The sequence below is a fragment of the Ahaetulla prasina genome, chromosome 2 (assembly GCF_028640845.1).
Source record: "Ahaetulla prasina isolate Xishuangbanna chromosome 2, ASM2864084v1, whole genome shotgun sequence".
Classification (NCBI taxonomy): domain Eukaryota; kingdom Metazoa; phylum Chordata; class Lepidosauria; order Squamata; family Colubridae; genus Ahaetulla; species Ahaetulla prasina.
This window is the reverse complement of record NC_080540.1, coordinates 2573559-2594524: the sequence shown is the minus strand read 5'-3', so window position 1 is coordinate 2594524 and position 20966 is coordinate 2573559. Positions and strand designations below refer to the sequence as shown.

The 20966-nt window shown below is 41.9% G+C and overlaps 1 protein-coding gene and 1 pseudogene across 3 annotated transcripts; one reads left to right on the top strand and one right to left on the bottom strand.

The window, feature by feature from the left end:
* Positions 1 to 20966, bottom strand: part of LOC131192838 (zinc finger protein 420-like) — a 265780-nt pseudogene that overhangs the window by 58934 nt on the left and 185880 nt on the right.
* LOC131192682 (zinc finger protein 345-like) lies at positions 9007 to 20082 on the top strand. Of its 3 annotated transcripts, none has more exons than XM_058172069.1 (6): positions 9007 to 9138; positions 9566 to 10132; positions 10330 to 10459; positions 11007 to 11089; positions 14495 to 14621; positions 16132 to 20082. In XM_058172069.1, exons 2-6 carry the CDS (start codon positions 9725 to 9727, stop codon positions 17823 to 17825), a joined length of 2442 nt encoding a protein of 813 aa, XP_058028052.1. In that variant the 5' UTR covers positions 9007 to 9138; positions 9566 to 9724; the 3' UTR covers positions 17826 to 20082. The 3 variants fall into 3 exon arrangements, with proteins under 3 accessions (XP_058028052.1, XP_058028051.1, XP_058028050.1); XM_058172068.1 differs by having other exon boundaries at positions 14477 to 14621; positions 16135 to 20082; XM_058172067.1 differs by having other exon boundaries at positions 14477 to 14621.

Below are 20966 nucleotides of genomic sequence, written 5' to 3'. Positions count from 1 at the left end.
TGAGCCAGTGGCATGGATAACCATCCCTAAGTACTTAAACGTAGTTACCTACTCTATATTATGACCATTAAGATACCATGAGCAGAGTTTCGGCCTTTCTGCAAAGGCCATAACCGTGGTTTTCTCATAATCCAAATCGTTTATTATAATTACAATACTGGATGAGGGCTTACAAGGCTTTTAAGTTCTACTGGTGTCCTGGAGAGAGTCACAGCAGCATCTCCATAGTGCAGCAGGATGATGTTTCGATCACCTATTTTTGAGGGTGGCAATTTGATTTAACCATTTAATGGACAGACTGATCCAAGAGTGAACACACTTTCTCTGAGCAGAAGACACACATTGGGAATATTGAAAAGGTGCTCAGGAAGGGCTTCATTCTAAAAAAAGCATAGAGGGAATTGTTGACTGCTTGAACAATAACAAAATTTGCATGCATTGCCTTCTCCCTGATAACCATTCTGCGTGTCATAAATCTATCTGCATTCGTAGCTGAGCAGCCTAAGCAGCTCAGAGACAGCCTAACAGCTTTTCTATCACTTTTAACGCCCTCTATTCGTTCTGTCGTAAATTTGCAAGGTAACCTGGTTGGTCTGCAAACAGAAATTATATTGTTCATCTCTTGGACCTTTGTCTGATTGTTATTTTCTTAGTAAGTGTTCTTCCCTCTCACATTTTTGAGAGAGAGAAGGGCCTGCTCTAGTTTCAGTTTCTGAATTAGCCATCCCTTGTCTATCAATAGGGGCAACAGGTGTGTCGTGAGTTCTGCGATATTCGGGTGACTCTTTTTCATGCAGTCAACCTTATTTATGACAGTTGATAAAAGTTCATAGATTGAATTTAATTCGAGCTGTAAGCAAACATTGTCTGGAAAGGAAATCTGTTACATTCTCCCTTTTTAAATTTGTTTACATTCCCATCCTGTGCGAGGAAAGCAGCTGTCAATCAGACCGCTGAGTTCTGAGGAGGGGAGAAGAAAGAAAAATGAGGGAAAAAGAAAGTTCTATAAACTGTTGGCTTTCAAGTTCAGTTTGTAAAGCCCATTCCAATGAGTCACATAAATAGACAAGGAGACATCTGACAAGGAGACTACAGATGAGTTAACTGGAGCAGACTGTTTGCAGTATAATCTTCCATTTTCTGCTGCTTCAATGGCTTGGCAGTGTGCACACAGTCTCTTTCTCCTTTTCCCCATTCTTAAAAATCCTGGCTTCCGGTATTGTTAAAATGTAGCTAGAACAAATTGGTAGCCATTCCAATAATTGTGCTTTTAAAAAGGTCAGATATAGCTTAAAAATGGGTTAAAATACAAAGTTAAAAAAAAAAGCTTTTTTAGTTTTGGAAGACCTCTTTACAGCTGTTGCTCCTCCCATTCCAGCCATTAACTGAATCCATGGTTATTGTGCAAATGCTGCAGTCTTTAAGCAAACCAATGAGTCATTATGGGTGAAGTTTGGCTGAAAACCAGCATTTCCAAGTTTTGACAAAACCAACATAAAAGGTGCTAACATGACAATGGGACACTTTAAAAGGCTATATATCTGTATTTATTTATTTATTTATTTATTCTGTTATATTATTTAGTGTATATTGGAGGTGGTGACACTTTGAGAGCTGTATGCAACAAAATTTCACTTTAATGTATGCCGATTAGTATACATTCAAAATGACAATAAAGTTATTATTCTAATCTAAATGCAGCCTGGTTGCCGAGTGATCAAATTGCAGCCATATGACCATGGAGGGGTAGGGGGGTGTCCCAACTATTGGAACTTTGAATTTCACCAGGTATGTCCATCAGAATCTAAACAGTTGGTAAGTGACCAGTCCTAAGTTGAGTACCTGTATAGAAATATTCACAATGTAAAAAGCATTTTTGTAAAAAATCAGGCCCTTTCTCATAACAGGAATCATAGAAAGGAGAAAAAATATAAATATAAGATGTACAAAACAAACGTCAGGTAGAGCAAATAACAGTTCCCTTAAAGAGCCTATTTGGTGTAATGGTTAAGGCATCAGGCTAGAAAGGGGAGATGAGTTCTAATCCTGTCCTAGCCATGAAAGCCAGCTGGGTGATTAATAGGCCAGTCTGTCAGGTGTGCCTCCGTTCAGAACCCAAGAAAGAAAACCTCCGACTCCATATTTTTAGAGCAAGGTGCTTTTACTGGGTAGAACTGAATGCAGCAAAAGGAAAGCAAGATCTGAATATAGAAGTAACCTATACAAGCATATCCCTCATAAATCCCTCCTCCCTCCAAAGGTCAAACAATCTAGTCCAATTCATTTCTTCTTAGGCTTCACAGTGGTGTTCTTCAGGTGACTCTGCTTCTCTGGTATGCAGAGTTTGTTAGTGTCATCCCCCGTCTTGGAGTTTGAATTCCTCCTCCCCCTCTTTGTATGGCAGCTGAAGTAATCTTAAAGGAACATTACCCCATTCCTAATATTTAACACTAACATAGCAATAAAACATTTAACTAAGCAATAAACAGTAATAAAACAATTAAACACTTAACTAAGTAAATATAACAGTCAAGATAGCATGCGGAGGCTGACAGTCACTCTCTCAACCCAACTCACCTCACAGGATGATTATTGTGGGGAAAAGAGGACGAAAGAGTGCTAGTTATATATATAGCTATATACATTAAAATAACATTGAGTTTATAAAACTAAAGGCGAGATACAAATAAATAAAAATAATAAATAAAAGGGAACATATGGGGGGGATGCCTGCCTCATGTTCCCTTTTATTTGTCCTTAATTTCCACTATGATATGAAACTATATAAAGGCATGAAACCCAGAATCTGCCTCATTTCCTGTAATGGAATGTGTAGATGACCTTAGCAGATGAGGGGAAAGAGAAATTTCCTAAGAATCAGATAATAGGAAATGTTTCCATCTTCAACTTTGCAGGACTCTGTTAATGTACTGGTAACCTTACAATAAGGCAGAATTAATTCTTCTAGTTATGTTTCCTGTCTTGTCTACCTGGGAAGCCTGATACTTCCACAATGGAATCCACTCTAAGGATCCTGTAACTATAAGCAATCAGTGGAAAGGGGTTGAGCAAAAAGCATAAAAATATTCAAAGCCAAATCAGATTCAAAAAAGCATTACCAAATCCATATTGAAAGAAAAAGGATCACTACTGCAGAATTACAATTCAACATTGAGTTTATCTTTACAAAAGTCAGTACAGGAGAGAAAATACATGAATGGTTCAGATGGCACAATTACCTAATTAGAAGAATCCATACAAGGAGAAGTTCTTAGTGTGAAAAACACTTCTGTCAAAAATGTAACCTTATTTTGCATCACAGGTTCCATATAGGGGAGAAACTAAAAATCCATGGAGTATGGAGAGTTGCAGTTGGAACAATGACCTGACTTCCTATAAAGGATCCATGCAGGAAAGAAACCTATAAGAGCTTCAGCAAAAGGAGCCTTTTTTTCCTATAAAAAAATCCACTCTGGAGAAAATATAAATACATGGGATCTGGGAACAACTTCTACACTTAATCTCCATAAAAGTCTGCACATGGAAAAAACATAAATGCATGGAATGTGGGATGAGCTTCAGATGGCAGTTACCTAATTTGCCATAAAAAAGACCACAGGAAGAAACCATATGGTTGTATGGTAAAATTTTCATGAAGAGCTGTTACCTTGTGTTCTCATAAAAGGATCCACGTGAGAGAAACTATACATATGTGGGAAAAGTTTCTGGAAAAGCAGTTCAGGAGCTTCCTAAAACAGTCACTGTTTTAGAGATGCTGGCTTCCTGAGCCTGCATGGAGCAGAACTGGGTTTTGGTCATGCTCCTGTTCTAATGGCCAAAACATACCAAAACTGATTGCTTACCACTATGCAGAAAAAATTCTGTGTCACATGAGAGTCATTCAGGTTGTTATACCTTTAGGTATCTTACCGCAAAGCATGATGTGGAAGTTCACACGGCCCTCCCAAGCTCTGTTTTCGCTGGCAGAGGGTTGCCGGAGGCTTTCCCAGTCAAAAACAGTTTGGGAGCCCATTTTCCCTGGCAGAGCACTCAGGCCACCACAGGGGCCCCTGACACACAAGTGACATCAAACTGGCCACACCCACCCTGACCATCCCTCCCCTCAGGTCAAACACAACCCTGATGCGGCCCTCAATGAAATTGAGTTTGACACCCTTGATCTAGGCCATCCTGAAGAATGATAGATTTTAAATGTTTTGCTTAGAACAGCATGCAAAAAAACCCCTCCTTTTTGTCCTTTAACTTGGAATAGATTAAAAAATAGATTTAGGCTTAAAAGTAAGGAACTGCAAGAAAGCCCAACATATGATCTCTTTGTTTTGGGTTTACATTTTGTTCCATCCTCTTTTTCTCTCTGAATACAGTAAGTAAAAAAAATCTGTGAGGGCCTAAAGTGAATATAATTGCAAAGCCTTCTTGATTGCAAAACTCAGTGTATGGGGTCATCCTTGCCTCCAGTAAAAAAACAACCCAACTTTCGTTCATTTTAAGGCCTAAAATTGAGGCTCTTTTCCAGAGCTTTGTGCCACTGCAATGCTGGGATAGAGGACAGAGATGGGACAGTTTGACATTTCGATTTTCCTTCTGTGTTCTCAAGCCAGGCTCTGATTTTGGGGACCACTTAGAGATTTTGTCCAGGACAATCTCTCATGAATGACAGCAAATATACCTGTCCCAGGAAAATATTGCAGGATCCAATCTGGCTCAGTTACTGGGACCAGAGATTGTCTTCTAAACTTTCAGACTTGTGCTGGAACCCATCCTCAGGGAACTTCTCTTTACCAGAATGTGTGCTTTCACATAAATAGTACTTATATGGTGCCTGGTTGTGTGTGGCTTTTTAGTTGTTGATTAGGATCTGGATAGCTGGCTTTTTAGTTGTTGACTGTTGTTTCCTTGTGCTGCAAGTCCTCATTTGTCCTCCAAGAACAATCTCTCCCTGTGTCTTTTTCCAGCTGTGCCCCACTATTGAGGGAGCGAAGAAAGGGAAGCTTATTCTAGAGGGCTCAACCCAGAATAGGAATTTAGACTCTCCTCTTTGTTGGGGCCCAGTTGGGAGACCACCAGGAGATCCTATGCACAAAAGAGGAAGCTGTCAAAGGCTGTCCATGAGTCTGAGGTGAAGTACAAGGGCCCAGAGATCCCCTGCCAGGGGGACACCTTGACAGGACCCAGGTCACCAGAGGATCATCTCTGTCCATGCTTCTCTCACCCAAGGCCCATCAAGACGGTGCTGCCTCTCTTCTCTCAGGAGTAGTGTGTGAGCTTATTTGAGTACTCCTTCCTTCCTTCCCTTCTTTCATCTTTTGTTTCTTCTTTCTTTTTTCCTTTCCATCCTTCTTTCTTTCCAATTTTCCTTCCTTTCTTCTTCTTTTCCTTCCTTCCCTTCTTTCATCTTTTGTTTCTTTCTTTTTTCCTTTCCATCCTTCTTTCTTTTTCCTTTCCATCCTTCTTTCTTTTTCCTTCTTTTCCTTCCTTCCCTTCTTTCATCTTTTGTTTCTTTCTTTTTTCCTTTCCATCCTTCTTTCTTTCCAATTTTCCTTCCTTTCTTCTTCTTTTCCTTCCTTCCTTCCCTTCTTTCATCTTTTCTTCCTTCTTCCTTCTTTCCTTTCCATCCTTCCTCTTTCTTTCCAGTCTTCCTTACCGACTGACTGACTGCCGCGGCTGAGGCGACTCAGAAACTTCTTTCCCGCCCAAACTGACACTTCTCGCCTTCTATTGGCTACCCCCGCTCACGTGGCCCAGGGCGCTCCACTCCCATCCCCGCCTCCAGAGCGCCGGGCGCCCAGAGGCTTCGGGTGCCGCGGCGGGAGGGGCAGCCTTTGAGGACGCCTGGCCTCTCTAGGACTCCGCGCTCGCTCGCTGTAACCCTTTCGTCTCCGCAGGCGGCAAAGAAAGAGAGTCGAGGTGTGCAGAGTCACCTCGTGGGAAGCAAGCCAAAGTGGGGGTGGGGAGAGAAGGAGAACATGCAAAGGGCTCAGTCAGGGTTAGTCATCCCAGTCCAGGAGGTGGGTGGGATGAGGAGAGTCCATGGTCCCTTTGCATGCAAACACCCCCCCACCCCACCCAAAAAAATAACTGTCCTTGCAAGGAGTCTCGAACCACCCTCCCCTTTCCTGGGAAAAGCCTCGACAAGACTTAAGTTTAACTCATAGAATCATCTATTACAATGTCCTTCCTGTCGAAAACTACTTCAGCTTCAATTGCAACAATACACGAGCACACAATAGATTTAAGCTTAATGTTAACCTCTCCAATCTTGATTGCAGAAAACATGACTTCAATAACAGAGTTGTTAATGCCTGGAATACACTACCTGACTCTGTGATTTCTTCCCAAAATCCCCAAAGCTTCAACCAAAAACTGTCTCCTATTGACCTCTTCCCATTCTTAAGAGGTCTGTAAGGGGCGTGCATAAGAGCACAAGCATGCCTACCATTCCTGTCCTATTGTTTCCTTTCGTTATATCCAATTAATATAGTTATTACATACTCATGCTTATATATATGCTTATATATTGTTTAGTTATTTCATGCTTATATATACTGTGTGACAAAATAAATAAATATAAATAAATAAATAAAAAGGGAGAAGGGAGGTTTTTGCATTGCAAACTCAAGTAGGACAATGCATTCCTTTCCCTCTTTATTCCGCCCTTTGCTACCTTGTATGCGACTCAAGGCACCAACTTCATCACAACGGTCCTGTGAGGTTGTGCAGATCTTGTTCAAAGGCTTGGAGGCTAAACCATATGGAGAAAGGTTGGAAGATTTGGGTTTGTCTAGTTTGCAGAAAAGAAGGACTAGGGGGGGACAAGAGAGCAGGATTCCAGTATTTGGTGGGCTGCCACAAAGAAAGAAGGGGTCAACTTTATTTTATTCATTAAGAGTTGTAAACCTAATCTTGCGTAGCTTCTTCTCCCATAACATTACACTACTAACCAGAGCATACAAAACATTTGCTAGACCAATTCTCGAATACAGCTCATCTGTCTGGAACCCACACTGCATATGGGACATTAATACAATTGAGCGCGTCCAGAAATATTTCACAAGAAGAGTCCTTCATTCCTCTGCTCACAAGAAAATACCTTATGCCACCAGACTTGAAATTCTGGGTTTAGAAAATCTAGAACTACGCCGCCTTCGGTATGACCTGAGCATAGCTCATAAAATCATCTGCTACAATGTCCTTCCTGTCAATGACTACTTCAGCTTCAACCACAACAATACACGAGCACACAATAGATTCAAACTTAAAGTGAACTGCTCCAATCTCGATTGCAGAAAATATGACTTCAGTAACAGAGTTGTTAATGCCTGGAATGTACTAGCAGACTCCGTGGTCTCATCCCAAAATCCCCAAAACTTTAACCTAAGACTGTCTACTGCTGACCTCACCCCATTCCTAAGAGGTCTGTAAGGGGTGTGCATAAGAGCACCAGCGTGCCTACTGTCCCTGTCCTAATGTTCCCTTTAGTTGTATTCATTTTATATAGTCAAATCATGCTTATACTTATATATATTATTTAATATGTATTTGACAAAACAAACAAACTTATTTTCCAAAGCACCAGAAAGCAAGAAACAACAGATGGAAACTAATCAAGGAGAGACGCAATCTGGAATTAAGGAGAAATTTCCTGACAGAACAATTTTATTTATTTATTTTATTTATTTATCACATTTCTATATCGCTCTTTTCCAAAGACTCAGGGCGGTTTACATTTATAAGAACATTATTAAAAATCTAATTCAAAATTTGGCCCTATAATTAACCAGTGGAACAGCTTGTCCATCACAGGATGTTTTTAAGAAGCGACTGGACAGTCACTTATCTGAAATGATATAGGGTCTCCTGCTTGAGCTGGGCTAGAAGACCTCCAAGGTCCCTTCCAGCTAGCTATTCTATTCTAATGTACGCTACTCCACTCCACTCAACCCAGCTGAAAAGGACTTAAAAATGGTTTTATTGATCCAACAGCGTACCATACGCGCAATATTTTTTTTAAGGATTTACATTTCTTGATTTAAGTGGCTCAACAGGCTAATGCAGTCTGTTATTAACACAGCTGCCTGCAATTACTGCAGGTTCAAGTCCTACCAGGCCCAAGGTTGACTCAGCCTTCCATCCTTTATAAGGTAGGTAAAATGAGGATCCAGATTGTTGAGGGCAATAAAAGTTGACTTTGTATATAATATACAAATGGATGAAGACTATTGCTTAACACAATGTAAGCCGCCCTGAGTCTTCAGAGAAGGGCGGGATATAAATTCAAATTAAAAAAAAAAAAAGAATAGGATAGATTTTTTTTTAAAAATTATTCATTGTTCAGTTCCTCGGATTAATCAGTACCGTATTTTCTATTTCTCCAGATTTTCAAACGTCACCTTAGTGCAGTGTTTCTCAACTGTGGCAACTTGAAGATGTGTGGACTTCAACTCCCAGAATTCCCCAGCTAGCCAGCTGGCTGGGGAATTCTGGGAATTGAAGTCCACACATCCTCAAGTTGCCACGATTGAGAAACACTGCCTTAGTGCAAGGTCCTATCCAGCCCCCTTCTGATTCTGATTTGGAGTTGTTGTTGATTTTTTGCATCTGATATTAAGATGGATATGTGGATCCTCCGCGGTCTTCCAATTCAGGGGTCTCCAACCTTGGCAACTTTAAGCCTGGAGGACTTCAACTCCCAGATTCTGGGAGTTGCAGTCCACCAGGCTTAAAGTTGCCAAGGTTGGAGACCCCTGTTCTAATTCTAATTCCCGCAGTTTCGCAGCTAGAAGAAAGGACCAGTCTGGGGCGGCGTGGGGAGGGAGGACGAGGGCGGGGAGACGACACAATCATTGCCGGGATCTGCTTTGGGGTCCGCCGTCAATCCTGCGGAGCTGCGGGGGAAGATAATCGGAAAGGGGCTGCCTAGGGGGCGCCCGCCTCAATGTCGACTACCTGAGCGCCACTGCGCATGCTCCGCCACGTCTGCCCAGCTGGGAAGGAGCGACTGTGAGCTGAGCCCTGGGAAGGTGGGGAGGAAGGGATCCCGCAAGCCCGGCTTGACAGAGAAATAGCTGGAGGGAGGCTAAAGGAAAGCAGCTCTTCACATTTGCATCAATCAACCAGGTTCGCTCCCCAGCATTTTGAACAAAGAACCTGGCACTCCCTGCCTGGCACTCCTTCGCCACCCTCTGCAAACAGATCCCTTTCAAGCTTTGGGGTGGGGAGGAGGGATCAAAAAGACACCCCCCCCAAGAGTTTTTCTGCTGCTGGGGGAGCCGAGCGGGCACCTTCCAGAGAAGACGCTCCCCAAAATGAGGTGCATGTCAAGAGAGTTGAAGGAGGGACAATCCTTCCACTGATTTCCACTGAAATCTTTCGGAGATTTCAGAGAAAGATTTCCGCTGAAATCTTTCCGAGTCCGAAAGATTTCTTGGGTTTGCCCCCCTCTCCTCCAAAGCGTTACTTGGCCCTGAATTTGATCATACAATGGTAGTTTCTGAATTGAGAACAGTACGTAATTCCTGAGGTTTCTTTTCTTTTTCCGCCTCAGATGTAAAACAAACGGGAGGCCTCTTGAGAGCTGAATGGCTTGAGAATCATCCCCCAACCTCTCTGGGCAACTCCTCCAGATCCCAGGACTGAAAAGACCTCTGGAAACCCAGGAGATCCGCAGGACCCTTCTGGATCCCTGTCAGAGAAAAGATTGGAAATGGATGGAAACCAGCCAACCTGGAAGCAAGTGGGAAAAGGGCCTGTTGCCGCTCAGCCTGGGAGTTTTGGGCAGCTTTGGGTAGGACCTGGGCAGAAGATCCCAGAGAAGGAAGGTCTCAGTTCTGAGATCCAACACTGGCACTTCAGGAACATCCCTTTTCAGGAGACTGAGGGGCCACGAGAGCTTTGCAGCCACCTTCACCGCTTTTGCTCGGGATGGTTGCAGCCGGAGAAGCACACCAAAGCTCAGATGTTGGACCGGGTGATCTTGGAACAGTTTCTGGCCATCCTGCCCAGGGAGATGCAACACTGGGTGCGGGAATGCCGAGCAGAGACCACTTGCCAGGCGGTGGCCCTCGCCGAAGGTTTCCTGCTAAGCCAGGCAGAGGAGGAGGGAGTGCACCAGGTGAAAAACATTCCTCTTGGCAAATATGGAGGAAGCTTAATGTGCCGGAATTATTAAATGTATCCTTTACCAGTTTGGGTGATTAATACATCTTAACAATCCCTGTTCACCGATTCAGGTTACACAGAGTTTGCAATGTTGAAAATGAAAATGTAGTTCATATGTTCTTTTAACTCCTTTTTTGGTCAAAATTTCAGGTTCTGAGGTCCTTCATGGAGGTAGGGACTAATTGTCCTGAGGAAAGGGTGAATCCCACAATTCCCTCTCAGGAGCCATGTTGTAGAGGACTCTACAAAGAGGAAGATCAATGTCAAGACACCTCAATAGGTAAGAGAAGGTCATTCGACAAGCTGTTATATTATATAAGGTTGGAGATGTTCCAGAGAAATTCTAGTTATTCTTTTATCTTCCGAAATGGGGAGGGGAGTAACCTGTCTTTGGCCTTCCCTGATACATAATTTCAAGTAAAATCTGACATATATCCCTGTTAGAACAGCTCTAAACCGTTTTTCCTTGTAGGAGTCTTCCCGGGGTGTGAAAATTACTGGTATGTCAGTTGCCCTTCCAAATGGGTTGGTTTCAGCAGTTAGGGGGAGCATCTATCAACTTTGGTTGGCAAGAGCATACTTGTGTGTCTCTGCTCAAAAGGGTAGGAGAGGTCCACTTGGAGTTTGGGTCCTAGTGCATGGTGGGGCGGTAGTCTTTTTTTCTCTCTTTTTCCTTGGATCTCAAGATGAAGCCCACAAAAGACGTCTGAAAGAAGAGGGCGATGGATGGAGGTTTCCTTCGCAGGACAGGAAGAAATACTAAGTTGATGCTTCCAGCTAGAAAAGATGGAGTTGATTCCTTTCCTATTTTTCTGTCTTTTCCCCAGGGAACAAAATGGAGTCATTGTTATTCATCCGATCATTTCCTTGTACTAGCGGAGCTGAAAGAACAACTGGACCTTCAGTTCAGGTAGGAAGGAAAAGATCAAACACTAATATGGGGGAACAGTTGAGACCTCCAGTTTCATTTGGGGTCTCATGATATTGCTGTTCCTGAGCGATGTAGTAGTTGAATTAGGGTAGTTGAATTAGGGGATTAGGGGACTGGAGTCTAAAACATATGAAGAACAGGAACTCGGTATGCCTAGTTTAATGAAAAGAAGGACTAGGGGAGACATGATAGCAGTGGTCCAATATCTCAGGGGTTGCCACAAAGAAGAGGGAGTCAAACTATTCTCCAAAGCACCTGAAGGTAGAACAAGAAGCAATGGGTGGAAACTAATCAAGGCAAGAGAAGCAACCTAGAACTAAGGAGAAATTTCCTGACAGTTAGAACAATTAATCAGTGGAACAACTTGCCTGCAGAAGTTGTAAATGCTCCAACACTGGAAATTTTTAAGAAAATGTTGGATAGCCATTTGTCTGAAATGGTGTAGGGTTTCCTGCCTGGGCAGGGGGTTGGACTAGAAGACCTCCATGGTCCCTTCCAACTCGGGTATTATTATTATTAATTAGTATTCAAGTATAAACACTCAACTTAGAACATAGAATATCAGAGTTGAATAGAATAGAATAGAATTCTTTATTGGCCAAGTGTGATTGGACACACAAGGAATTTGTCTTGGTGCATAGGCTCTCAGTGTACATAAAAGAAAAGATACATTTGTCAAAGAAACCTTAGAGGATTTCTTGTCCAGGGGTCATCAACCTTTCAGACCTCAGGGACCACTAAATTCATAATTTTAAATCCCGTGGACCAGTAATATGGATTTTTTTTTAAAAAAAAATAGTATTTAGTGCAATATAAAAAATGAAAATAATTTTTCTACGGACCACCACAATTTTCTCGTGGACCACCAGTGGTCCACAGACTACCAGTTAGTGACCACTGTTCTAGTCGAACCCCCTGCTCAAGCAGGAGACATTATACCATTTTAGACAAATGGTTGTCCAGACCTTTTTAAAAAGTCTCTAGTGATGGAGCACCCACAACTCCTGAAGGAAACTGTTCCACTGCTTAATTGTTCTCACTGTTAGGAAGTTTCTTCTTAATTCCAGGTTGTTTCTCTCCTTGATTGGGTTCCATCCGCTGTTTCTTGTCTTGCCTTTGTGTTCTTTGGAAAATAGGTTGACCCCCTTCTTTGTGGCAGCCCTTCAAATATTGGAAGACTGCTATCATGTCTCCCCTGGTTCTTTTCACTTCTTTTCACTACTCTTGCACTGTGGCCTAGAGGTGGAGCTCTTGTCTCACAATCAGGAGGTGGTGAGTTCAACCCTAGGTAGAGGCAGATGTAGGGTCTCCTGTTTGGGCAGGGGGTTGGACTAGATGGCCTGCGAGGTCCCTTCCAACTCTGTTAGTTTATTTATTTTTATTTTTAGATATCCATGCTCAATTCCTGCAGCCTGTTCATAATGTTTTTCTCCAGGCCCCTAATTGTCTTCATTGCTCTTCTTTGCACTTTTCCCAAAGTCTCAACTCTTCCAAACTCTTAACAGCTCTTCTCAACTTTTCCAAAGGCTTAACTCTCTAGACTATTTTGGAAAAGCATTCATAACTTCAATGGTTATACTGTCGGAGTCCAAAATATAGTTTATACTATGAAACATAAAAAACAATAAAATAAAACTGATAGGTAAAGCAATAGAAACATCTGAAACATTGCCAGTTTTTATCATTTTTGGAAGCCCAGGAATAACGCTGCCAGTTTAACTTGCATAAACAGCTAGTCCTCAATTTATGACCAAATTGGGATATTTGTAAGTCATTGTGGTTGTTGAGTAACCAGCTGAGTTGAATAACTGGTTATTTAACAAATCATGTTTATTAAGCTAGTCACATGTCACAAATACAAATCCAACTTAACCAATGGCTTTTTTTTGCCAGACCACATAAAAATGAACTGGTTTCTAAGTGCATGAATTGCAATTATATGACTGTGGGGATTGGTGCAACTGTTTCTGATGGTCTTAAGTGACTTGGAAAAGACTGCTTTCATTTTGGAACTATCATTAAGTGAAATATCATCATACTAGGAGAAAATATGTTGAGAATTATACCTTATTTTCAAAGAGTTAAGAACTTTTTTTTTCTGGGTAAAGACTGAAGACAATCCTGACTTCATATTGGCTTTTAGGAACTGCAAAAATAATGTTGTTGTTAGTTGCGAAGTCGTGTCCGACCCATCGCGACCCCATGGACAACATTCCTCCAGGCCTTCCTGTCCTCTACCATCCTCTGGAGTCCATTTAAACTCATGCCTACTGCTTCAGTGACTCCATCCATCCACCTTGTTCTCTGTCGTCCCGTTCTTCTTTTGCCCTCAGTCTTTCCCAGCATTAGGCTCTTCTCCAGTGAGTCCTTCTTTCTCATTAGGTGGCCAAAGTATTTCAGTTTCATCTTCAGGATCTGGCCTTCTAAAGAGCAGTCAGGGTTGATCTCCTCTAGAACTGACTTGTTTGTTCACCTTGCAGTCCAAGGGACTCGCAGGAGTCTTCTCCAGCACCAGAGTTCAAAGATCTCAATTCTTTGGCGCTCAGCCTTTCTTATGGTCCAACCTTCACAGCCATACATAATATAGTTGGAAGGGATCGTTGAGGTGTTCTAGTCCATCCTCCTGCTTAAGCAAGAGACCCTATACCATTTCAGACAAGTGGCCGTCTAGCCCCGTAATGGCGAAACTATGGCACGCATGCCGGAAGTGGCACACAGAGTCATCTCTCCAGGCCTGCCAGCCATCACCTGTTGCTCTTCCAGGTTCCAGTGCACAAATGCCCACCATGTGCACCAGAAACTGGAAGACCATGTGACTGGCGTGCATGCGCATGCTGGAAACCGGAAGCTCAGAAAGGTTCGCCAATGCTGGTCTAACCTCTTTTTAAAAGCCTCTAGTGATGGAGCACTCATGGCTGCATTACCCAAGTGGTTTTATATTGGCTTATTTCCAGTTTTTTTAACATTTTGGATTAGAAAAGAGATAAAGGATAAGATAAAGGAAAGAGATATAGTGGTCCCGCATCCTTTGAAACTGCTTAGCTGAGTAAGTCAACTGAAGGCTGGAGTTGTCAATTGGTAAAATTCAGTTTATAGTAACCAATCACATGAAATCTTTCAGTAGAGAGGAATACAGTTATAAACATATAATAACTTTAATAATCTTCAGGGAGAACCTGCTGTCCTACATCACTTAAATGGAGAGGATGGTGTGTGTAACTATCTCTTGAGAGATCAGGGGACAATTTTATCACACAACATGTTGAATCCAGCTGGGGAAAAGTCCAACTAAGAATTATAACTCTATGTTTTTAGGATTTGCAGATTAAAGGAGATCTTGCAAATTCTTCCTGACTCTACTCATAGGAATTCTTCCTCGTTCAGGGTCCTGCGTCCTTTGAGGAGGTGGCTGTTCATTTCACCAGTGAAGAGTGGTCGCTGCTGGATTCCAGGCAGAAAGCCCTGCACCAAGAAGTCATGTTGGAGGCTTCTAGGATTGTAACCTCTTTAGGTAAATGTTCATCTAGAGCAGTGGTTCTCAACCTTTATAGTGCTGTGACCCCTTTAATACAATTCCCCACGATGTGGCGACCCCAACCATAAAATTATTTTCGTTTTGAATTTAACGCGCCTGAAGCCGTATTGGCTAGCGATCTGAACTGCTTGCGATTGCCTTGAGGACGGAGGCATTAAAGCGGAGACTCCTCCCCTATTAAGTTTATCGCGCCTGAAGCCAGATTAGTCTAGCGATTGGGAGTGATTGCAGCAGGCTTGAGAGGGAGACATCAGAGCAAAGATTTCTCTCTTTTTTAATTCATCGCGCCTGAAGCCGAATTCGGCTAGCGATTTGAAGAGCCTGCAGTTGGCTTGTGGAGTCAACCATTGGAGCGCGATTCTTCGACTCGCAAGTATACTTCCCATATTTCCGATGGTCTTAGGCGACCTCTAGCAAATCGTCATTTGACCCCCAACGGGGTCCCGACCCACAGGTCGAGAACCGCTGATCTAGAGGAAAATTAAGTAAGGAGTCACTGGACTGTTTATCTGCAGCTTAGGATATCTGTGCAGATCTTGTTAAAGTGGTTTTTTACCTTTTCTCTTTTCATTTTGTATTACCTTATTTTTCAAAGTGTAAGATGCACTTCCCCCCCAAAAAGAGGCTGAAAATTTGGCTGCGCCTTATACTTCAAACGTACCTTTTTTTGAAGCTTTTTTCCAGCCCTAGCGAGGCGCTAGTGAGTGAAATGACCTTCCGTGCTTCGCGTGCTTTTCTCAGTGCTTCTCTCTCCAAAGATCAGCTGTGCTTTAGAAGCTGTTTTTTATCCCCAACCTGGTCAAAACCAGTAAAATAATGTGCTGAAGCTGACCAGACTAAGGACAATAGCCACAACCTGGTAGGCAGATATTTTTTTTCCTATTTTCCTGCCCAAAAACTAAGGTGCATCTTATATTCTGGTGCGTCTTATACTCCGAAAAAATGGTAATTCCAATTCACATCTGTGGTCTTCTAAGTACCACAGTATCATTTAGAAGAATGGAATTGGTTAGAGATAGTCAGTCTGGAGAATTGACATGCAGTCTTGTTACCTTCCTTGGGCCCTGTGTCAGTACTGCAGAACTACTGGGAATATAATCAGAGAGGAATGTTTTTGCTTATTTCACATGTCCTAATTAGCACCATATTTTTTTTCTTGGAATGCTACTACAATGACTATGGCTTTGGCACATCTGACAAAAAGGTGTATGCCACATCATGATGTCAAAATCTAGGCTGCAGGACACTGCATTAGTTGTTACGTTCTTTCATGTTCTGCATTTAAATTGCTGTCAAAAACCCAGAATTAGATGAGTTGAGCAGCCGTGCCAATGTTTTAAATTAAAAAATAGCGTTCATGCTGTCATTCGTTGTTTCGTTCTCCCTCCAGATGTCCAGGAATAGGTGCAGGCTAAGGATTGTTATGGGGATAGCAAATACTATATATTGTAGAGTTTTCTGATTTCTTTTTCTCCTCCTTCAAAAGCAGTTGATGCGCATAAAAATGAAAATGACCAAGAGCCAAGTGTGGTGCCATCGCAAATAACCAAAACTGAAATACGAGAAGAGATATCTGCAGATAAGTGGGGAAGAAGGAGATATGAGAAAAAAGGATCTTACAATTGGAGAGAAAACTCGACTTCTGAATGCGCGGCAACGGAACGCTTCCGGATTCAACATGATTTCAAAGAAAGCAGTGTGGGAAAGGGTCGAGGAAATGGGAAGAGATTCAAACCAAAACCCAATTTCAGTAACCACGACAAAATTGGGAAAAACATCAACTACCATACCAAAATTATCCCACGTAAAATAATCCATGCAAAAGAGAAGCCCTATAAATGTATGGACTGTGGAAAGAACTTCCGGTGGCGAGGTAATCTTAACTACCATAAAAAGATCCATTTGGGGGAAAAGCCCTTCAAATGTGCAGAATGTGGGAAAAGTTTCAATATGAGCAGTTCCTTGACTTATCATAAAAGGATCCACATGGGAGAGAAACCCTATAAATGCATCGACTGTGGTAAAAGCTTCACTATGAACAGTGCTTTTACTTTTCATAAAAGAATCCACATGGGAGAGAAACCTTACAAATGCCTGGAATGTGGGAAAAACTTCAGCACCGGAAGTTATCTGACCTCCCATAAAAGGATCCACACAGGGGAAAAACCCTACAAATGTGTAGACTGTGGAAAAAGCTTCAGTATGAAAAGTTCCTTTACTTACCATAAAAGGATCCATATGGGAGACAAACCGTATAAATGCCTGGAATGTGGGAAAAGCTTCAGTATGAATAGTTCTCTTACTTACCACAAAAGGATCCACACAGGAGAGAAACCCTATAAATGTCCAGTGTGTGGAAAGAGCTTCAGTAGCAGCAGTTATCTAACTTCTCATAAAAGGATCCATACGGGGGAAAAACCCTATAAATGCGTAGAATGTGGGAAAAGCTTCAGTTTGAACAGTTCCCTTGCTTCTCATAAAAGAATCCACACAGGAGAGAAACCCTATACGTGCTCGGAGTGTGGGAAGAGCTTCAGTAGCAGCAGTTCCCTTACCTGCCATAAAAGGATCCATTCAGGGTTGAAACCTTATATATGCAATGAATGTGGGAAGAGTTTTATTTCAAGCAGCTCCCTTACTAAACACATTACTATCCACTCGGAGGAGAAATTATATCCCTGTACAGAGTGTGGGAAAAGCTTCCGATTGAATAGTCACCTAACTTCCCACAAGAGAATGCATACGGGAGAAAAACCTTATCGATGCGCGGACTGTGGAAAAAGCTTCAGTACGAATAGTTCCCTTACTTCTCATAAAAGGATCCATTCAGGGTTGAAACCTTACATATGCAAGGAATGTGGGAAGAGTTTTATTTCTAGCAGCTCCCTTACAAATCATGTTAGTATCCACGTAGGTGAGAAACTACATCAGTGTACAGAGTGTGTGAAAAGCTTCAGGTGGAAAAGTCACCTAATTTCTCATAAAAGGATGCATACAGGTGAGAAACCCTATAAATGCACGGACTGTGGAAAAAGCTTCAGTAAGAACAGTTCCCTTACTTGTCATAAAAGGATCCATACGGGAGAGAAGCCCTATGAATGCACGGAGTGTGGGAAGAGATTCAGCAAAAGCCGTTACCTTACTTCCCACAAACGAGTCCACACACGGGAGAAACGGTAGATATGCTCTAAATACGGAAAGATTTTTTTGTGAAAAACAGAATCCTTATGCCTCCTAATAGGAATCACAGAAAATATATATATATATACTGTACATGCATGATGTTGGAAACAAGTTTATGCATATTATGGAATGATCAACTTACTTTCCATAAAAGGACCCCACATGGGGGAGATGCCTTTTGGGATTGAAGTGTCCTGAATTCATGTAAAAGGATTGACTGTAATATCAAACATATACAGTAAAGGCAGAGCATCACTCAAGAATTGTGAACTGATGTGTCTTAAAGGGCTTCACACAAGGAAAATAGCACATACCGTCAGAAGAGCTTCAAATGCTTTTGTTTCTGTGTGCGCCTTGCTTTGCCATTGCTGCCATCGTAGGGCTGAGAGAAAGCGACAGGCCCAAGATCACGTAGTGTCTAATGTGGGACTAGAACTCATGGTCTCCCAGTTTCCAAACTGGCTTTTTCAAGTGGAATAGAAACTTTATTTTTGGAAAATAAGTTATTGTAGGTACGCATGAGAGAAACATTAGAATGCATAAAATGCAGGAACGGTTTGAGAAAGAAATGTCAACTTGGGAAAGGAGTCTATAAATGCAGGGAGAATGGGAAGAAGTTAAGTATGGGCAGGTCCCTTAGTTCCCATGAGAGGATCCATATAGAAGAACCACAAATACATGTGCGGGAGAAGAATTATCAAGTTGGAGTCTTGAGAACTTCAGTATAAAGAGCTCTTATCTCCCATAAAAAAGTTTCACATAAGGAGAGACAATATAGATATAAATGCATGGAACACCAAGAAAGTCAGTCTTTTTATCTTACAGTATTTCCCATAAAAGAATCGACTTTTAAGGATCCAGTAAGTAATGCTCCCACAGAAAGAAGCGAACAGTTCAGAGGATCGTTAAACGAGAAACTGAATAAATGTATGAATTACGGAAAGAGCTCCCAAGTTACGTCTTGCTAACGAGAAACTGTTATTATATTGTCCTGTTTATTATGCCAATATTTGTCAAGACCTCAGCCTGGTAATTTGCTTTATTTAAGTAGAAGCAACATCTTAAGTTGTTTTGGTATCAGACTGCAGATTTGTGAAGAGCTGACATATGCAAGCAAAGCAGGGGAAAATATTTCTATGAGTATGTGTATTTTAGCTCTGATTGTATAGAAAATACCGTCCTTCCAAGTATTTCAGCTGGTTTTTTTTGTTTTTTTTTACATATATCATGATGTGCATTAATTGTTTATCTGTGAAACATCTCTTCCAGGTGTTTATATGTACATGCCCACTAGGGCCTCTGTGGCTCAGACTGCTAATGCAGTCTGTTATTAACAACAGCTGCTTGCAATTACTGCAGGTTCTAGTCCCACCAGGCCCAAGGTTGACTCAGCCTTCCATCCTTTATAAGGTAGGTAAAATGAGGTCCCAGATTGTTGGGGGCAATAAGTTGACTTTGTATATAAATATACAAATAGAATGAAGACTATTGCTAACATAGTGTAAGCCGCCCTGAGTCTTCGGAGAAGGGCGGGATATAAATGCAAAAAAAAAAACTTGGTTGAGTATGTATCTGGCTGCAAAATCACATTAATCCTGCTGTAAGAAGAAGTGTGGCCACTGAGTTTAGGATTGCAACTATTGCCTCTTTACTTTAAAAATGTTTTTATGGCTCTCAACAGTGAATTCATATGAACAATTATTTTTTAAGGACGGAACTAAAGAGCTTGATTTAAATCACTCAGTGTCTTCTAACCGGGACCATATTTTCCTAACATCTTATCAAAAAAATATCATTCATCTCAAAGTGTGCGTGAGTGACAGATAGAAGGTCAATCCTATTTGAAATTTTAGGGGACTGTGGCACTGCCAATTGGAGAAATCTTGTGTCGGTGTGATTGTGACTGTGTTTTTTACCTTAATATAGCTTTAAAAATGTTTCTGCATGTTCTGATTAACTATTTCTCATTTTGAAGGGTTATTATACAATAAATTATGGGAAAGAGTCATTGCACAGTGTAAATGATGCCTCTACATAATATACACGCAATAAAGAAACTAAAGTGGGAGGGGACAAATGAATATGTGGAAGAAACTTTAGTGAAAGGTGAGGAGTGGAATATAAAGTGCTAGAAAGTGACAGAATGCGCTCTGTTCAAACTCAGTATCAAAGGATTCTCACTGCAAATGAAGATTGCATAGAAATCCATGGTATGTAAGAAAAGTAGCAAGGCAGATTGACCTATAAGACAGGGGTCCCCAACCTTGGCAACTTTAAGCCTGGTGGACTTCAACTCCCAGAATCCCCCAGCCAGCAAAGCTGGCTGGGGAATTCTGGGAGTTGAAGTCCTCCAGGCTTAAAGTTGCCAAGGTTGGAGACCTCTGCTATAAGAGAAGCAAATGAGAGAAAGCAGTGCTTCTAAAATGTAGGCGGATTCATTAAGTTTCTTATAATGTGGCATTTTTTCAGAGTTTTTCTTAATTGTGTAAATTTTACATCCGTGGAGATAATCCATGCAGCATTGAAATTGGCCAACTTTCTCTTCTTCCTTTGTGCCCGAGGACTCAAAGGGGAGCCAGAAAATTTAAGCTTTTTGCCTCTTTCTACAACTTGGAAGGTATTTTTGGCCTTTAAGGATTGGCGTTGAGTCATGCCGGCCACATGACCACGGAGACGTCTTCGGACAGCGCTGGCTCTTCGGCTTTGAAACGGAGATGAGCACCGCCCCCTAGAGTCAGCAACGACTAGCACGTATGTGGGAGGGGAACCTTTACCTTTACCTTTAAGGATTTGCACTTTGAATCAGAGCAGGGAGGTTCAGGCAGTGTCTACATTTCCCTTCCTATTTAATACCATAAAAATGTATCAATTAAATAAGGCCAATATATCCCGTATTGTCCAGCCAGCGATTCCACTCTTTCCCTTTGCAAATGAAGCCCTGAAATAATAAGCACCATCATTAATCTGAAGGATCTTTGGGGGTGAATGGAGGCTGAGGGCTTGAAGATGATCCAGTGTGGGGATCTGGGGGTCGTCCGATTCATTCGCCTGAATGACGGGGTGACTTCGAAGAGTCCCCTGGGGGTCTCTCATCGGAGAAGCCGGAAAGGGGCTTGCAGGACAATGGGGGGGTGGAGG